This window comes from Malaya genurostris, chromosome 3 (assembly GCF_030247185.1).
Source record: "Malaya genurostris strain Urasoe2022 chromosome 3, Malgen_1.1, whole genome shotgun sequence".
Classification (NCBI taxonomy): Eukaryota; Metazoa; Arthropoda; class Insecta; order Diptera; family Culicidae; genus Malaya; species Malaya genurostris.
This window is the reverse complement of record NC_080572.1, coordinates 259,589,697-259,609,240: the sequence shown is the minus strand read 5'-3', so window position 1 is coordinate 259,609,240 and position 19,544 is coordinate 259,589,697. Positions and strand designations below refer to the sequence as shown.

Here is a 19,544-nt window from a genome sequence, read left to right as displayed (position 1 = left end):
ATTATCTGGTTGCATTTCACCGTTTACTTGCTCCTCCTGTTCATCATCCCCGCGAAAGAACGAACTTGCTTCAAATCCTTCGAAATCTTCTTCATCTGCATCTTCATATTCGCTCAGAATACTTCCATTGTCGTCCTCGTTTGTTGTTACGGTAGGACTCGATGTCAGTGGAAACTCAATTATCCGATCTGTTTCCTCCGGCACTTGATTCGTTGGACGGAAAATTTCCAAATTATTCTGTTTTACAAAACGCACGTCTCTGCTTATGACGACTTTATCCGTCTCCATATCAATCATGCGATACCCTTTATGTTGAGATGAGTACCCGATGAATGTCATGCGAACGGCTTTTGGTTCCAACTTCGTTCGTTTTTCCGATGGTATTAAAACAAACGCTTGCGAACCGAAAACGTGTAGATGCTTTAAGTCCGGTTTTTTGCCAAAAACGATCTCGAACGGTCTTATCCTTTACCTTTGTGGCCAGTATGTTTTGCAAATAGTTAGCTGTATTAACTGCTTCTGCCCAGTATCTGTAACCCATGTTAGCATCCAGAAGCATGCATCTTCCCATCTCTACGAGAGACCTATTTTTTCGTTCCGAAACACCATTTTGTTGAGGTGTATACGCCGTAGTGAACTGCTGTAAAATTCCTTCTTGTGTACAGAAGGTTTGCAAGGATTTCGACCTATACTCCCCACCTTGATCCGAACGAAGTATTTTCGGTGGCCTACCAAATTGTGTTTTGGCCATCCACACGAATTGTTTGAAACATTCTTCAGTATCGGACTTCTTGCGAAGGAAAAATATCCAGCAATAGCGACTAAAGTCGTCTATAAACGTTACGAAATAACGGCATCCACCAGGAGTTGGTGTATTCATAGGCCCACAAACGTCGCTATGGATGAGATCCAGCACTTCAACTGATCTTTTTTCTGCTTGCTTGGGAAATGGAAGCCTTGCCATCTTCCCCTTGAGGCAGCATTCACATATCGCACGAATACCACACGATTGAATACGTAATCCGTCTGCGAGTTGATTCTTTTCCATTTGCAATATAACATCCGGGTCACGATGTCCCAATTTCCGATGCCATTCATGAATGCATAGCGGATTATGACTCCTTGCTACAGAAACTGTTGGCCTTTTAATCAACTTAAGCAAATATATGCCACCTACCAGCACCGCCTCCCCAGCTATTTTTCCGTTGCGAGAAATTTTACATCCAGATGCAGAAAAATTCGCTTCAGCTCCTTTCTTTATCAGGCAGCCAACGGATATCAAATTGGCCTTCCGCAAAAGCTTCCGCTTCTATTGACGATGTTGCCACTTTGGCCTGAGCACTTTTAGAATGGTTCAGATTATCACGAATTCGGCAATTCTTTTTCTTGTGCCCGGGTCGTTGGCAATTGTGACAAACTACAATCTTTTTCTTAATGGTTTTATCATACACTTTCAACGCTTTCTCGGATTTTTCATCCCCTTTTCGCTTTACCACTTCGTCCATTACCTTTTGCTTCACTAACTCCAGCGTAATTTCATTTTCATTCCGACAATTCAAAGCAGTTGTCAAAGTACTGAATGACTTCGGAAGACTTCGTAAGACCATCATCACTTCCAGCTCTCTGCCAAGATTTGTTCCAGCTTTTGATAACTTTTCAAATAACTGCTCCATTTCATACATATGCTGTTCGATGTTTTCTCCATCGCTGTAACGCATGTCGCAAAGCCGATAGAAAATGCCCACTTTTGCTGAGAGTGTCACTTTCTCATGATGACGTTGTAAATTTTCCCATGCTTCTTTCGCCGATGCGGTGTTCCGAATGAGTGCATGTTGCGTCTCTTCCAGCAACAAACCAATCGTCGCTCTTGCCTTCTGATCGCCAGCTTGCCATGCAGAAACTTCCGCAGCATTTCCAGGAACATTACCCGACACAGCTCTCTCTACCGGCGGAACTCCTGGGTTCACATATTTCCACAGGTCCTCCCTCACCAGCAGCAACTCGACGGTGAATTTCCAGCTGCCATAGTTTTGATTATTCAGCTTCACAATTCCAAGGCGATCCATTTCGACGAACAGCAGCAAACAATAAAACTTTTTAATAAACTGTACCCATTTGCTGGGCCCATAACCTGACGGAGTTAAATAAAGGAAACGTGTTTTCAGGTTAACAGTATAAAGAGTAATGCAATTTATTGTATCGGAAGTTATACATGTGTGTGTATTATTTTAGAGGAAATACAAGTTAGTTTTACTATCAAATGTTACCATACTGTGTGGTTGTCATTCTGCGAATACGTGTTGCCAGTTACATTGTAATTCACGCACCATCACTGCGGACCCACACGAACGAAAGGATGCGACCAACAGTGATGCGTACCAACGTCGTGCCAGTTTACTCCAGCGTACAAGATCCAGCCAGCCACTGCCGACCACCCGTTGAAGACTAGATCTTCCAAAGCTCATATGGTGTGAAAATAAAAAAAATTTTAGTTTAAGTAGTTTAAACATATGCCCTCGGCATCTTATAGCTTAACGCAATGTGCCTTAAAATATGTTATTAAATAAAAAAAAAAAGTGGCACCTTCCTGTTGAAACCACATTCCGCCCACATCCGCATCTTGAAGGTTTGACAACAACAATTCATTGATCTGTATCGATTTCCATTCACGGTAACGCGTCGTCCTTCCTCGTTTTTTAAAGAAATTATGACCGATGATTCCACTAGCCCATAGACCGCACTCTTCTCATTCTTGTCGATGGCTTGGCATTCAAAAGAGTGAATGTGAACCGAAATTTGACAACTACGTTCTTTATGGTGGTCTCAGACGGACGATTATGTGTATAACAAAAATTCACAAAGTGCTCTATAAACAGCTTTCATTGAACACTGATTTTGAAAATAAATTTTCACGATTTGGAAGCGTTGTTCTGGAGTTAACTTATCTATGATGATTTACCAAACAATACTATAGTAGAGACGTCACTTTACACTGTCAAAACAACTTTCAGACAATATAGTAATTCCTATTGAAAAAAAACAAACCTACTAAAAAACACCCGTTATAAAAGTTGTACCTTATCTAATTCTGGCATAATTAACTCAATCTGATATAGCAAAATTGAAAGCGGCACTTACCAGATAGACTTCGGAAATCTCTTAACTCTAAGATGACCTAGAAAGTGGTTGTTCAGATAGATAGACTTCTCTCGAATAACGGCATAAATAAAACACAAGATTCCGGATTATTTTTTTACTTCCACGTTTCCATTTATTTTGTACAATAACAGAAGATTGAGTGATGCGTTGCACTAGTTGTTTCCTTTGAATCGGGCACTTTGCTTATGATACTGTTCAAACAGTATACACTAAATGCATCTAATGCGTTACGTCCCTTTTTTGTCTAACTTGTTGAATTATTTTAACTTTGATTTGTATCGTTGTCATATCTACACCGCTAACCCTTCACAAGAGTTAACACAATCTTAATGTGTATAAATGTTACCCGGTATCCTTGGCATTATTGTTCAAGCTGTAATTTTCTAGCATAGAAAAACAAAAATAAAGTAAGATAGAACTAGTAAAACATGCGATTGTTTGTTCATTTGATGATTTGAATGTTTTTTTTTATATAAACCTTTCATTTGCCTTAATGGGTTTACTGACGAGAACAACCCGATTTATTATAACCCAATTATAACCAACAATAAATAATAATAACACTATTGTGGCAATATCAGATTTCCTAATCCACGTCTCTGTAAATTTATGAGTTACAACTAATTACAATTCTGACAGTCACCATTAGAACACGTCTTTGTTTTAATTCACATTAAATTTTGCTTCGAAATGTGAACGATTTTTCTTTTGTTTTTTGTTACATTTTACAAACATAAGCAATCCCGATCGGAAGACAACTGACTGATTCTAAACAAAACGTACTTATATAATTTTTTTTAACAGTTGGTCACAAAGAGAAGTGAAATGATGTTATATTGCTCGGGATTTTTTGAGAATTGTCTATGTCCTTCGTTTAAACCTTTTGTGACAGCGACAGTTGCTGCTACCGGTTACTGACTCCTGGAGTACGGCTACTTACAACCTAACATTGGTCATCCCAAGCTGGCGTGCTCTTTTTCAGCGAACTCTAGTTGCGAAAGCGTTTTTACCACTTCACCACGCTGGGCAGGTGAGAGGGCCTGACACAGGCCAACAACGGCATCCAGCGCTGCTTCAGGGCATTCCTGGAATGAAAGTAATAATTGAACATTTTTGTTGTTTTTGAACAAACGGATTCATCACACCTCAAGTGCTGTTTGGATGTGAGAAATTATTGCATCCTTCTTCACGGCGTAGATGTTCCTAGAGACGGTTGAATCACACTGTTTCTGGTTCTCCAACCAATCCACGACTGGCTCGTTATTTTCCCACAAGTAAGCCTAGAATTGTTCACCATATGCATCAAAATCAAATTTGTTTTCCTAATCACAAAAAAATTTAAGATTTATATCTCACCTCCGTGGCCCCTTTATCTTCCACAAACCACCGACGCAGCATCGATTTTGCCTGACCGACCGATAAGCTATCCTGGGCATCCAAAATTTGCTTGATGAAATACTCCTCCAGCAGCAGCCGCCTGAGTCGCCAATACATGTAGGTGCGTGAGCTGCGCCAGGGCACGATTTCACTAATGCAGCCCTTCTCGAGCATACGCTCGGGAGTATCGTGTAGATCGGCAAAATGTACCGCTACGGTATGGTACACGTGAAGCAAAGAATTGATTCGCATTTTGATTTGATTTTCAAGTTCGCTTTGCGCTTCCTTATTTCCTGCAGCTTCAGCGGACTTCTGTTTCAACTGATAAACAATACAACATTAGCAGAAGTAAATTAGGAGTTGATGCTCAAATGCTTACTTCTTGTACAACCGGATCCAACCGCTGAATACTTTTGATGAGATCTTTATCCTTGAACTTTACCTCAACGATACCCTCTGGTTCCAAGACACCAGCGCGAGATTCTGGATCAGCGTACGTTTCCATGTATCGTGGATTAATTGTGGGATCCAATACAGCCCAAGCTCCACCACGAAGTTCGGCATTCGGCGGTAGGTATATGATAACAGGCTGTTTGTATTCCCTCAGTCCATCGACGATGTATGCTCCGAATTTCACAACCTGTTCGTACATATCTGAAAAAAAAGATCTTCTAATAGTAAATGTCGGTTGAATTAGCTTCATTCAAGTTTACCTTTCTGTCCACCGGAAAATCCTCTCCAATTAGCTAAGATGATCAAAGGTAACTCCTCACGACCGAAGTCTTTGATAGCTTGCGACGTTTTGTACGAAGAATCTGGGAACCATACTTGACCTGCCTGTTGGAATGTTTTCGCTTCCGAATCCAAATTAGCCGGATCTGCTGGGATTGTCAGTTCTACCGATCGCGTTTCCACGGCTATCACACCGACTGGAATACCACCGAGTTTGGCTCGACCAACGACTACGGTTTGTGCCCATGGTTCCATGATTTCCGACCAAGTACCGCGATCGAAGAAACCCGTCTCCCATTCGGATGGGTTCGATGGATTCACGCGACCGGCGAGCATCCAGCGTGGATCGTACGGTGCTTTGGTAGGCATAAAATCGATCGGGCGATCAATAGAATCACTTGCCGATACAATCGGCAGAGTACCACCACGTACGTCAGGAATGTAGGATAGCCAATATAGTATCGTGTAAACGCCATCTAAATCAAGTGCCTCCGTTTTGTGCGTCACTCCATTGTTGTGCATAATTTGAATACCGCCTAGCTGATTGTTAGAAGCGTAAACCTTTCTGCCAAGCAGCTTGTTCAAAGCAGCGAATCCAGTTAGGATGATATGAGAGTTTTCAATCTGAATAACTCGTTGACCCAAACGCACCAGATACGATCCGATGCCAATCGTTCGGCAGGTGACCATCGAAATAGTGACTACATCTTCATATGCCCGGGAAGTCTCGCCGGCTATCATACCAGCATAACGGAGATTCTCCACTCCCAATCCGTCGGTTTTTCCAATTATATCTGTGATTTTGTATCGTGGCTCACCTTCGTCTTCAATCAAAATGGCACGCACCGAATTCGTATTTGCGATCTTGCTGTAATCGTCGGTGGTCAGGTAGAGATATTTGAATCCCTTTTCCGGCTCGTCGGGATCTTCCCATGCGACATTGAAGAGCGACTTCACTTCTTCAGCCAAACCGATACGAGCTCCACTGTTGACAGAAATGTAAATCCGGGGACATTTTCTTTGCCTGGACAACTCGGAAGCCTTGCAAAACAGTAGATCTTCCTGAGGTCCAAAGGAACCGATGAAATAGGTCAGGTCATTAGCAATCACAATAATTTCTCGGCCATTGGGAAACTCGGGAGTAGCCAGAACAATTCGCCATGCCACCATTCCGACGTTATTTTCTCCCGGTAGCCGTTGGATTTCCTCCAACGTATCGCCTTTCATCACCAGTTCATTACAAACCAGCAGAATCTTCTCAGGGATTCTAATGTCCTCGTTTGGTCTAGCTTTCGAAAATTCCTTCCAGAGACGTTCTGTCATCTGTCGGAACATATCCGGAATATCGTACACATAGGTCGTTCCGTTGGATTGAGCCTGGAAACGCTTCTGCTGTAGGTAATCTTTGGTCATGTAAGGAGACGAAATCGGTAACCCGTGCAAGGGTCCTTGTCGATTGCCGTACGCCATAAACTTAATGACATTCGTTTCTGGATCGGTCACTTCGGTGTACATTGCTATATCTAAAAAGTATCCTGAATCGTTTGCTATACAAAGGCGCACTGAGGTAGTTGGGGATTGAGTGGTCTGACGGATGACCATTTTCAGTTCTGCTTGTAGCACGCGGAGCTTCCATAGACGTGGACCGTATCGCATAACCATTTTCGTCACAGACTCTTCGATTTTCGCGGGATCCATTATGACGGTGGGCACGAAGTTCAAGAAAATGTGATTGCAATCCGTTCGTTTTGCCTGCGGGTGTGAGAACGCCACTTCCAGCTCATCCATCGATTCGAGCAGGACACGTTCGCCTTCGTTCTGTAGATACTCGAACGAGGCTTCCTTCGTGATCAGATCCGAATGACGAATGATGGAACGTATGAAGAAACGGAAGTCGGTCACTTCTTGACCCTTGGGTACTTTGGCGCGTCCCAAATACAGGTGCATCTTTTGATTCGCCGTCGGTAGCGCCTCCAGGTCGTAGGTGCGCATACGGTTCAGTTCCAATTGGAACGCGCATGCTGGCTCCAGATGACGGTAGATGCGATCCTCTTCGAAGTTGTCCCGGGAGCGGTAGGTGAAGAATTTGGGGAACTGACGCCTGGAAGAAAATGTCATTGGGTTAGTGTGATTGATAGTTTGATTCGCCTCAAGAAATACTCACTTTTTCAGTGCCGCAAACGTAATTCTTCTCACGCGACGACTTATTAGTTCTTCGCGATGTTGAGCACAGAAAGAACCAAACACTTGTTCCATCTGTAAATCATCCATGTCACCCATGTCCCGAAGGGCAATGCTCAAAATATGAATGGCTTCAGTGGGATTAACTGAAACGTGTAAAAAACAAACAAAATGTTTTGGGTCGTTACCAAACAGCTACTGTGAAAACACTTACCAACAGTTCCATCCGAGCCCTCGACGCGAGGAATGGAATCCGAAATTGAAACGTTTATGGAGGTACTCATTCGTCGTTCCGAGTCTCCGCCATCAACCGCCTCCAAAACCTTCGGATTTACAAACGCAGGCGAAGCAAAGTCTTCCAGTAAGTCAAGAATTTCATCCGAGTACTGTCCAAAGTGTTCAAATGAATCGAATGCAGCCATACAGCCAGTACGCATGAACGAATCGGCAATCGTATCACATTCGGTTCCATCCGACAAATGCCTAAAAAAACACGATTCAGTTAGATACGATGTTTGCTTAATTCGATACATTGAACAATGAAGTGTTCCAAACTTGATTAATTGAGCGACAATTCGAATAGCACTTACCTGTATCGATTGGGATGAGCTGTGGGCAGTAGAAATTGGAAGTGCACCAGCGGTACTTCTCCAGACAGCTCCAGATGTTGCAAACAGGTCAGATCGTACGAGGTGTAGGCTCGACGAACGTAAACTTCCAGGGCGGCATTACACACGGCTCGATTCGAGTGGTAGAAGAAATCGTGCAGAATGTCGAAGATCGATGTCTCGGAAAGAATCAAACGCTGCAAATTTTCCGGATGGAAATCGTGTCCGTACATGTCGACTGCAGAGAGGAAAATCGATTCCATCTGGTTGTGGCGTAATTCGTAAGCAGGCTGATGAGCAGCGATCAGAACCTGCCGAGCTCGCAAAGCAACCCGGGAATGTTCTGCCCTATTCAAAGACGTTAGTTCGCTCAACGTGGCAGCCAGTTCATCCGTAAGTCCCGGTTCATTGGCCCAGAGATGATCGATTAACAATGTTACCAGAAGATTTTTCTTTGCCACCTGACTGTGCGAGAAAATGGTACTCACAACGGTGTCCATAGTATCTTTGTGCTTTTCCCGAATGGCACCGACACATTTGTCGTAGTGGCCATGCTGAAACTGGCATTCCACTGCGTAATATTGTCGAAGAAGTTCATGTACAGCTGCCTTCATACGACCACGGATTCCATTGCGATAGCGTTGCACAAGTTGGACGATTCCCTGAGTAGTAAGGAAGAAAACGTCACGATCGGTGCGTTTTTGCAGTGTTGCCGCATGCATATCAATGACGGAAGCGATCTGTTGCGAGGGGAACTGGGCAAGAACACTGGTAATGTTACGTTCATAGAGCTGCATCAGTTTCCGAATCTTTTTCTCTACCGATATAGGAATGCGGCCGGAAATCGAGGCGATTACTTCTTGCAGTTCTAGCAACGGAAGAGACGGGTCTCGTAAGCTCTGCATGAATTTTTCAATGATCTCTCGTAATCTTGGAGCATTGTAGGGATCAGGCAAACAATATCCAGAAAGCGTATTTTCGAGAATCGATTTGTAGGTGAAATGTACCCGGTTTAACTTTTCTGGAACTTGAACATTATCCCCAGTCATCAGAGGCCAAGGATTCTTGTAAGGTTGCGCTTTTATCACTAGCGACGGATCGTCCAACTCTAGATGTCCTAGTAGAGAACCGGCATCCAACACAGCTCCTGGGCGTCGAACGAATGTCACCGTTCCGGTTTCTCCAGCAGTTAAAGTCATAACCATTTTCATTACCTCAATCTCCGCGTAAGGCTGGCCTTTGTTAACATGTGCTCCATCTTCGATAAGTAAATTGATCAACTTACCAGCAGAAGGGCTTCGCAACAATGATGGATCGTTTTCTTTATCGAACACACAGGTTTGATTTCCAATAACAATTCTGTATCGGTCCACTTCTTCCTTCATGTATGTCGTACAGCTTGACCCATCCAGTGACAGTAGTATTCCACCGTCCGACAATCTATGAACTTCGACTTCCTTAAACGAACCGTTCATCACTAAAAAGTAGGTATTTTGACCACTTTTAGCCGCTTGCACTTTGTACCGAATGCCCTCAGCAATTAACTCAACGTCGATTACGTTGGTTAAGGTATTGGCTGCTTGAATTTGTCCCTTCTCCATCGACGTTTTAAAACTAGTGAACGCTTCTGTGATCTTTCGATCGGCAATATGTAAAGCACCACAGATGACACCAAGAATTATATCCGGTTTATCCGATTGAACGCGTTCTGCGATCAAAGCATCCAACCAAGCCGTGTCGATTGTGTTCTCCAGGAAACTATTTGTTTCCAACAGTGTTATCAAATATTCAACCGTTGTGCGGAAGTCACCCCGGATGGATAACTCTTTCAGGGCGATGACCAAATTCTCTCTCGCCTGTTGTCGGTTCTCACCCCAGGAGAAGCAATGACCGAACTGAGAATCAGCAAATTCGTGAAGTCCTCCCGAAGCCGCCACACTGAAGTAACCCCACACATTTTGGCTAGAACGAAAATTCAACTCCTGCACCGTTCCCGAGCTAGGTTTAAAACCTTCATCCGGATTTTCCGAAGTGATACGAGCAGCAATCACGTGTCCCCGTGGACGCGGTTTCGTGTTTGGATTATCGAAATCAATCACAGTAGAATCCCACGGATGTTCTCCGTACAGCAACCTGATATCCTTGATACGGTAGAGAGGAATACCCATTCCAATTTGTAACTGACAAGCGGGAAGGTTCACTTCGGCAACCATTTCCGTGCAAGGATGCTCCACTTGTAAACGTGGATTTAGCTCCAGGAAATAGTACCTTCCTTCCGCATCGTACAGATACTCTACAGTACCTGCGCTGACATAACCAACCATTTTCGCCAGACGCACAGCTGCCTTTTCCATGTCCTCAAAGACCTCCGGTTCTGCAATGATGGCTGGGGCTTCCTCAATAATTTTCTGGTGCCGTCGCTGAATCGAACAGTCTCGTCCGAACAAGCTGATAGCATTGCCGTACTGATCGGCCAGCAGTTGCACTTCCAAGTGCCTAGCTCCACGGGCCAGTTTCATGACGAAAATCGGCGATCCCGGCACTTCAGCCTGTACCTGCCGAAACAGTACCGGAAATTCATCGGCCGTATCTACTCGCCGAATACCTTTTCCACCACCTCCTTCAGATGCCTTGATCATAACGGGAAACCCGATTTTGCCAGCCGCAATTAAGCCCTGCTCCGAGGTTGTCACACAGCCACGAGCAAAAAGCTCACTGGAAATCTTAATCTTTTTCCCACTGTACTGCGCTTTCAGTTCCGAACCGGACCACGGTAAAGTTGGTATATCCGCCGTTTGAGCCACAATCGATGACGCTACCTTGTCACCGAGAGCCCACATGGCACGGTCGGGTGGTCCCAAAAACACCAAACCCTTCTTGTGCAACAGCTCCGGTAGTTTCGGATTCTCCGAAGCGTGTCCCCAACCGGCCCACACGGCTTGCACCTGGGTTCGCAGTGCAATGTCCACGATGAGTTCCACATTGGCATAGTTGTTGTTGTTCGACCCGCCCGGAACCGGAACGTAGTGGTCCGCCATCTTGATGTACTCCGCGTTGGCCTTAAGATCCTCCGGGGTAACCATGACGACAAAACGCACCGCACGTTCATTCTTGAACATCTCGTACGACCAACGGCGGATCGAGCGCATACATTTGACCGCTGCGATACCATTGTTCGCAATCAGAACCTACGGAATGGGGTAGAAAAAGAAAGAAGATATACAGACCATTAGTACTATACTGGTAGTGCCACTTGAGAAATATTATTTGCTCGTTTGAATGGTGTTTGTCAAATCATTATCGGGTCGTGAATCGTTCAGGGTGTAATTTGCGTCATGAAAGGGGAACTGGGAGATCGAACCATTTACTTTGAACAAAATAAAGATAATGTCGATGGACCGTGTAATGAGCTCACCGGTTGGGTTTTTAATGTCATTCTCAACACAGAATAACATTGAAAAGAACAAAACCACTATACCACTCTTTTTTATACCATCGCATCTTCAACAGTGTCAAAAAAGTGAATAAAAACACACAGGAAAATCTGTTCTAGTTTAACAAACCATTTCAAGTTGAGATGAAAATGAATTCATGATGATCTTACACCGTAAAAAATGATGAATTGGCCTTTGTAACAATTACAGATCAGCTGAGTCAATCAAAATGCTAGCAGAGTATATTGTACTTCAGTGACAAACTAGGGGACACAATAAGTCTAAAATGTTTTTGCTCGATTAATGTTTTGTTTTAAATCGTGTAGAAACATTCTGATATATTATCACTGTAAGGGTATAGCAAAGAAAGACCCAAAATCGATCGCGAGCGCCCTTTGGAAGCGTATTTGACCATGCGGATGATACCTGGTGTTACCCAGAATCCGGGGAACAGTTTTAAGCCCAAGTTAGAAAATTGTTTACCTGGTTTGCGTCGTCACTCTAAAAGATGGTTTGAAATTTTAAACATTCATAATCCTGTAAATCCAGGAGTCAGGAATTCAGTATGGAACGAAAAGATCTTTCATTTGGATCTAAATTTGTGAAAATCGGTTAAACCATCTCTGAAAAAATGAGTGAGCTTATTTTTAGAGTTATTGATCACCCTTTTCTGAAAATTCAAAAATTCGTATGGCACAATAAGATCTTTCTTTTGAATTTAGGTTTGTTAAAATTGGTACAATCATTTCTGAGAAAAGTGAGTTAGAGTATTTGACTTATACACACATACAAATTTGACGAACTGATTCGATTGGCACTAGGCCCTCCGGATCAAATCCTACTAGTCGATTTTTCAGTTGATTGTATAACTTTCCTTTATGGGCTATATTTCGCTATTGAAGAAACATATCCTATTTTTATAATACTTTTAGACATTTCCGTGGATCAAACCATCGATAATGGAATACTCCAACATACAGTTAAACACTCCGTATGGGTCCATGCTTGAGGGTAATACGCAGTCCCTGTTTGGCGGGGCTGTGCACGAACGCACAAACTTAGGCTTCAGCGCATTCAAAGTAAGATCTTAAAGATGATTCTAAATCTACCCCCTTGGACAAGGACTAGTGAAGTACATGAGATGGCCTCCCTGGATATACTAGAACAAAAATTCGAACAATACTGCACGAAATTTGGAGAGTGGTGCTCAATCTCTGCAATACAAATAATTCAAAATTTGTACGTATTAGATTAGGGATAGTTATAAGTAGGTAGATATTTTATTAATAATTAACATAAATATTATGATTAAACATTAGTATGTAAAACAAGAGTAACTAAAACACCTATTATTAATACAGTAAAATCTATCAAAACGCTTCGTTACCATTTGTCAAGCGTAATTTAATAGAAGACAAAAAATGCAGTTGCAGGACCGTACCCAGGATTTCGTTTCGGGAGGGGCCCAAAACAAACTGATTCTCAGTACGCTTTCAATAACTTTGTAGATTCTGAAGCTACGTAAGCTTACGTATAAAATATGTATGAGTGAATAAGATGTGAAAGAACAATCAATAAAACTGGTTGATTTCGGGAGGGGCCTGGAGAACTGGAACCTTCAAGAGTACAACGTTCCAAACCAAAGGACATGTGCGTGTAGCTAGTTGAAAGGGCAAAGTGAGGCTGTGACCATCTAAGCAAGGTAATGGTGGCTTACTTGCAAAAAAATTCAACGATCTTGAACGATTCAGTGTTCACGACAAATTTGTTGGAGTAGATCTTACGCTTCTGGTTGGCCTGGTTTTTGACGCGGCGAGGTGCCGTTCTTTGAACTTCAGAACGGAGTTGTTTTACCGAGGGTCGTCGGTTTTACTGTTTTTGTCATCACGGTTAGAGTGTGCTTGATAGAACAGTCGCCTGTATCTTATATCGTTTTCGTTTTTGAACCTAGACGCGGGCTACTCTGACTCCGAGTAAAACGAACACGTGGTACGCGCCCTAAACAACAACTCATGAAAAAAAAAAGAAAAAACAAACAAAAATCGGCTGGATGCGTGGTGCGACCCGAGAAAATTTTCAGAGCGAAACTACGCGATTGGAGTCCGATCTAGAGCGACCTCAGGTTGCTAAAACAAACATATCAAACGTTGTTTGGGCGACTCTGGGTCAGCTTTCGGGCTGCTCTGATCAATAAACGAAAACGGTATTAGTTAGCCGAGCGTTTTCATCTTTCCATCTTCGCTGAAAATGTCAAAGATTTCCATCGATATGACAAACGGCTGGCAGCCACGTCTATCTCAGAAATCCTGGTGGATGCGGTTGTATCGTTTAAGGTGTATGTTTGGTAACGGCGAGGCAGCCGAACACCAGAATGGCTGCCAGCCATATTGTGCCCGCTGGCAGCCACAAATCTTCGAATTTTGAAATTACGGGAAATTACAAATCAATATTTTTTTCGTGTTCATAAAAACACATTAGGCGTATTCGAAAAAAAAGGGTGGTTGGTCGGTTACGTCACTCATACCATCATCTTTGCAACCGAAAGTGTTCAATATTTGGTACTCGAATTTAACCAATGATTCAATAGTAGCTTTCTAACGAGCCTAAGCTTATTGAAATCTGTTCAGCCTTCTTCGAGAAAATTGAGCGGAGAAAAAAGCTGCGGTTTGTCGGTTACGTCATTTACACCATTGATCACTTCTAGCCATTCGAACTGAATGGAATGGAAAAGTCGGATAAAAGCAAAGTTTATTTGTCCGGTACATGAAAAAACAATGTTTTTAAGCGATTTTCATATTGCAAAATCCGTATCCGGCTTTTGCGTTCGATGTTTTGCATTCCAAAATTCTCATACGGGATTTCTAAACTATCCGACTTTTGCATTCAGCCGTTCATTTGACGCACAAACCTGGTCAATAAAGTGATCGTAGCGTTCAAACTAACCTGAATGTGTTTAAATGGGTTGAACCATCTCCGAAAAATCGCGCGTGGAACAGAAAAAAAGTGTGTTTTGTCGGTTACGTCACTTATACAAACATATCTACGAAACTGTAAGTGACAACCATTTGATCTTTGAATGTGATCAATAAATTAACAGTAGCTTTCAAACGAGCTTAAGTAAGAATCTAATAGAAAATTGAACGAAGGGAGTTTCGTCGGTTACGTCACTTATACCTCTGTATCTCCAGAACCGAAAGTAACAGTCAATTGATCATTAAAGTTATTTGAATCGGTTCAGCCATCTTAGAGAAAATTGAGTGGAGAGATAAATATTTGAAAGGTGCACACATACATACACAGACTTTTTTCAATCTTGTCGAGCTGAGTCGAATGGATTATAACATCAGGGGTCTGTGGGGCTCCGATGAAAACTAGATTTTTTCAGCAATTCTAAATCCTTTTTATAAAAGAAGTAAAAAGTTGAGAATTGTTTCTGTTTAGTGTTGAAATTTTATAGAAATATTCAACTTTTTTTTTTCTGTGTATAGTTTTTTACGGGTGTTTTTTTTTTTAATTTCTCACAACTTCTTTTTGGATATTATCTTTAGAAGCAAGATTGAACCAAAATATTACGATTTGTAAGAATAAACCAATTTCTAGCTATTCAATTAGGTTACACGATTATTGTTTGGTTCAATAATAGGGTCTGAGGGTTTATGCTGAGAGATAGTTCATTGTGCTTAGCCACATTTAATGAAAAAGAAGTATCTATGATTATCATCATAACACAACTTTATACTGAATCTATTTTCGCGCCACCGTGTTGTTCGTATGTAAATGGAGATCTCAGTATACACACTACCCGTTGACAATTTGAAATATTTTCAAATGTACAATATTGAAGCTTTAGTCACAGACTAATAGACATGACAGTATGAGTAAATTCTTACGTTGATAATATATTTAACTTTTTTAGCGATGTTGGAAGGTAACCATTTATTTTTCTCAACGTTGTTCATCTAGATTATTTTTTATTGTGTTGGTAATTTTCATCCGAAAGTAAGTGGCGGTAGACCAGAAGCAAGTGAATATTGTAACAAAACGGGTTCGATTTTGTATTGCGTTGGAGGATGAGAAGTAGCACAATTATGTATATAGTTTTGCCAATATGTATTAAATCTGTATCCTGCATGAAATTCGCATGGACGTATACGAATCAATACATTACAGGTAATTCTGTATAAATGGCAACTCTGTTGGTAAATGAAAAAAATAAACACAGTCTAGATGACAGACAGGATGTTTTTGATAGGTTAACGTGGCGACATCATGACATATGCGTGTACTGTCCCAACTAAAAAAATATTCGAAATGACCGTTAAAATGATTGAAGAATCTAATTTGAGTGTCCTGTCTGTTAGTCTGTGTTTTAGTTACCGGAGAATCAAAATAAACAGCTAACTTGTATTCAATACCAGTGAATACGGTATCAACACATCGAGCACATACAAAAGCGACTATCCAGCGAGCGAATGAATGTAACTTTCAGCTTTGTCATCCACTCACCCTTCCTCGCTGGTAGCCAGGGATAAACTAAAGCAGAAATTTATTCGGGCATATAGTTTTAGATTCCCATTTGTGCTGTAGTTTATACTGCGCGAATCGAACAAGAGGATGACATCATTGGCAAGCTGTGATTGGCTCGTGAAAACATAGGTCAATTAAACCCATTTTTTCAATGGTATGCAATTGAAATACTTAAACGACGTTATCTCATAAGTTTAAGCTAAATCTTTTCGAATCGATTGGTAGTTAAATTACATAAATCCATCAACAAATGACTGAGTTGTAAGCGCTCAAAATTATGGCAGAAAAAGGTTACGCGGTTAGTTTTGCATTTTTTTCAATTGACACCCAGCCTCGTGTGGTGAAGAGTACGGCATTTTTAGTGCCAAAAAATGAGAGCTTTGAATACCGGTCAAAAGTTTAACGATTAAAAACATGTGGAAATGGTAAAGTGGGGTTGTCACCTTAGAGCATTCACCAGATGCCAATCCAATAGAAAATGTGTGTGCTGTTTAAAAAAATGCAGATTCGATTTCCTCGACGAATTTCGAAAATTTGAGTTTTCTTTTCTAAGAAATTTTTGTAGAACCCGGCGGTACTGAATGAAATGAATGAAAATAATAATACAAGTTCTGTAGAATACGTTCATTCGTAATAACGGAACTATATGGCTTCCTATAGCTTTAGCGGCATGCAAGCGTCGGCCCTTGAAGAGGATTCTTGTTATTGTTTTTCTTTTGTCAACATTTGAAAAACTCGATAGAGTGTTTCAATTGGGGTGCTAATGGATGCCCATCACGTCAAGTTATTTTTATTACCACCAACAAACCTGTACTGTACTGAAACCAATTACCCATCAATGAAGCAATCTTATTTCTCACGCCAGCTTTTCAAAAAGATACATTTTTGTGCGGTTTTTCAATATAGCGAAAAGTTGCATCGAACAATTAAAAGTAAATCTATAGAGAATTGAATAAGCAACTTACCTTGGTGATCACACGTGTTCCGTTGAATTTCTTCACAAACTCCTCAGTGGTGGACAGTACGAAGTCACGTTCATGTCCTCTTTCCAGTCCAAGGCCGGTGCCATGGGACATACTGGGTCTGAAATCGTACGGAAAATAATAACACCAATTAGACAGTTTTTAAACTGAGATATTTACTGCGAATTGCACAAACTAAAAAAAAACACTGACAACATCGTCTGTGTCGCAGCATCTGAACTACTATCATCGCTAACCGCCGAACTTGTTTCGACTTGTTCCGAAATCGGACACTGTCTTGGCCCACTTCGGCATAGTAAAGCATCCAAAACTTTGAACCCAGTCCGGCGGGATTTTTCAAGTTGATCCTTCATTGGAAGAAATTGCGTTGTTCCTATTACACATTGGAATCCGTTGTCGTTGAGTAGTAATTCATTTTAAACGACCTTCATGTTCGACATTTACTCGAAACGAGCTGGAGGATTTAAAGTAGTATTATTAAACCGAACAGCAGCGTACCGATGCTGCTGGTCTGAGCTTTCGCATGAAACTGCGAGCCGAAATGCTGCATTACCTGGGTTCGGTTTATGGCTTCGGTTTCGGATTGAAGATATTGCAGCAAATCGTCGGTGTGGTCCAAAATTTCGTTCGACGATCTACAGTGAAACTTTTCGATTTCATTTAAACACGTTTCACCAGCAGACTGTACAATTCTCCGGTGCAGTCGACCGTAGTCAACGATCGGTCCGATCGGGGTGAGATGACGGGGGGAGTGCGGACGATGGGAGATAATTCAAAAGTGTGGTCGAGTGAATCGTTTGCTGCTAAATTCCCTCTAATGGACCCTGTCATTCACACGAAGGAGCTGATCAACAATTAGTGGTATGGCCATTAATTACGTAAAGATAAGCGCAAGAGGGCGCAAGGTTATCCAAGGTGTTTGGAAACTTTTTTCAAATCGGTCAAGATTAGGTGTCGAAATAATGTAAACAAATAATTTGAGTTCGGTTCATGCGTTAGGGTTTTTAGCTTTGAAAGCTTTCATTGTTTCAAATGCACTTGTTGCATTGTAATGTTCACAGCCGATCAATTTTAAACCGGCTATAGTTTCATTCAAATTGATCAAGAATATTTGGTTTTTGAATCTTGGCAAATTAAAACCAAATATTTATTTCAAAAAGTGTAACTCACATAGTGAATTATAACACTTAAGCTACATACACTGCGTCCGAAGTCTGCAGGAAAAATAACTTCGATTAAAGACAAATACATGCAAAGCACATCCAGCAGCTATCAGGGGTAGCTTTCGAATTCAACAAATTATACAGGACAGCTCATACGACGACCTTAATTATGTTAATATTATAGTAGCGTGTAACCCTTCGATTGCAGGCACAAGTGCATTCATGATAGCGTGTTACTTGTAGCAGTTTTGCACAATATCAAAAAATCGTTCATCATTCCCGTGCGAGATTTCCCATGAAGTGTCAATATCAAGAATTTTCCTGCCTGTACACGAGTATCCTGCTGTCGTTCGCTAAGACAAGATAAGACAACTCGAAAGGAGTGTATCGAAAAAAAGCTATCCACATACATTTGTGTTGTACGCATGTATTTGTGATGGTTTTTTATGCTCAGATCACAGTATGCTATGCGTTTGGCTGTAAGCTCTCGTTTGTTCACTTGTTTGTGCGGTGTAAATTCTGCGTTTAAAAATGTCGCGTGCTGAAAAGAAAGTGAAAATTAACGTTCTGGACACATGGCTAAGTGAGAAGGGTGTTACTATGCGAAAATTGGTGAAGCGGTTTGGAATTCATCATGCTAGTGTTAAAGCCATCATTAATAAGTTTGGGGAACACTATTCTTTGGATAATTCACCTGGAGAAGGCAGAAAACCCGGTTCTTCCAACCCGAAACTAGACCAGAAAGTGGTATCTCTAATCATGAAGAAAAAATCAATGTCAATACGTGGTTTGGCAAAAAAGCAGGAACGAGTGTCGGAATGACAAGCGTTTCAAGGGGCGAAATCACCTGAAGACCTACAAGAAGCAGAAAATATCGAAACAAAGTGTAGAACAGAAGAAGCGAGCAGCAACAAGGTCCCGGAAATTGTATTCGCGTCTTTTGCAGTGTCCGGATGCACGCGTTTTGATAGACGATGAGACTTTTGTAAAGGAGGATTCAAAAACCCTTCCAGGTCCACAATACTTTACTGTCGTCGTTGGGAGGGATGTGAGCGATGCGGACAGGCCGATTCAAGTGGAGCGATTCGGTCGAAAGGTACTGGTATGGCAAGCAATATGTTCCTGTGGTTTGAAGTCAACCATTTTTTACACTACCGGAACTATAAATGCAGAAATCTATCGATCTGAGTGTCTCCAGAAGAGATTGCTATCTTTATATAAGAAGCATAGTACACCTCCACTGTTTTGGGATTTGGCGTCGGCTCACTATGCCAAAACCACTCTCAGTTGGCTTGCGGAAAAAGGTATAAATTCCATTGAGAAAAATATCAATCCACCAAATTGTCCTCAGCTTCGACCCATCGAACGTTACTGGGCAAT

The 19,544-nt window shown here is 41.7% G+C and overlaps 1 protein-coding gene across 4 annotated transcripts in view; it reads right to left on the bottom strand.

The window, feature by feature from the left end:
• Positions 1-3,245: 3,245 nt before the first annotated feature.
• LOC131438948 (acetyl-CoA carboxylase) overlaps positions 3,246-19,544 on the bottom strand; it is a 55,163-nt gene continuing 38,864 nt past the window's right edge. For all 4 annotated transcript variants that reach the window (XM_058609362.1, XM_058609363.1, XM_058609365.1 and 1 more), the window contains 9 exons: positions 16,984-17,101; positions 8,040-11,245; positions 7,664-7,932; positions 7,433-7,595; positions 5,250-7,369; positions 4,916-5,190; positions 4,516-4,857; positions 4,305-4,439; positions 3,246-4,244 (listed from right to left, as the gene is read on the bottom strand). In XM_058609362.1, coding sequence (XP_058465345.1) covers positions 4,113-4,244; positions 4,305-4,439; positions 4,516-4,857; positions 4,916-5,190; positions 5,250-7,369; positions 7,433-7,595; positions 7,664-7,932; positions 8,040-11,245; positions 16,984-17,101 — 6,760 coding nt within the window. In that variant the 3' untranslated portion in view covers positions 3,246-4,112. The remainder of the gene's footprint in view (positions 4,245-4,304; positions 4,440-4,515; positions 4,858-4,915; positions 5,191-5,249; positions 7,370-7,432; positions 7,596-7,663; positions 7,933-8,039; positions 11,246-16,983; positions 17,102-19,544) is intronic.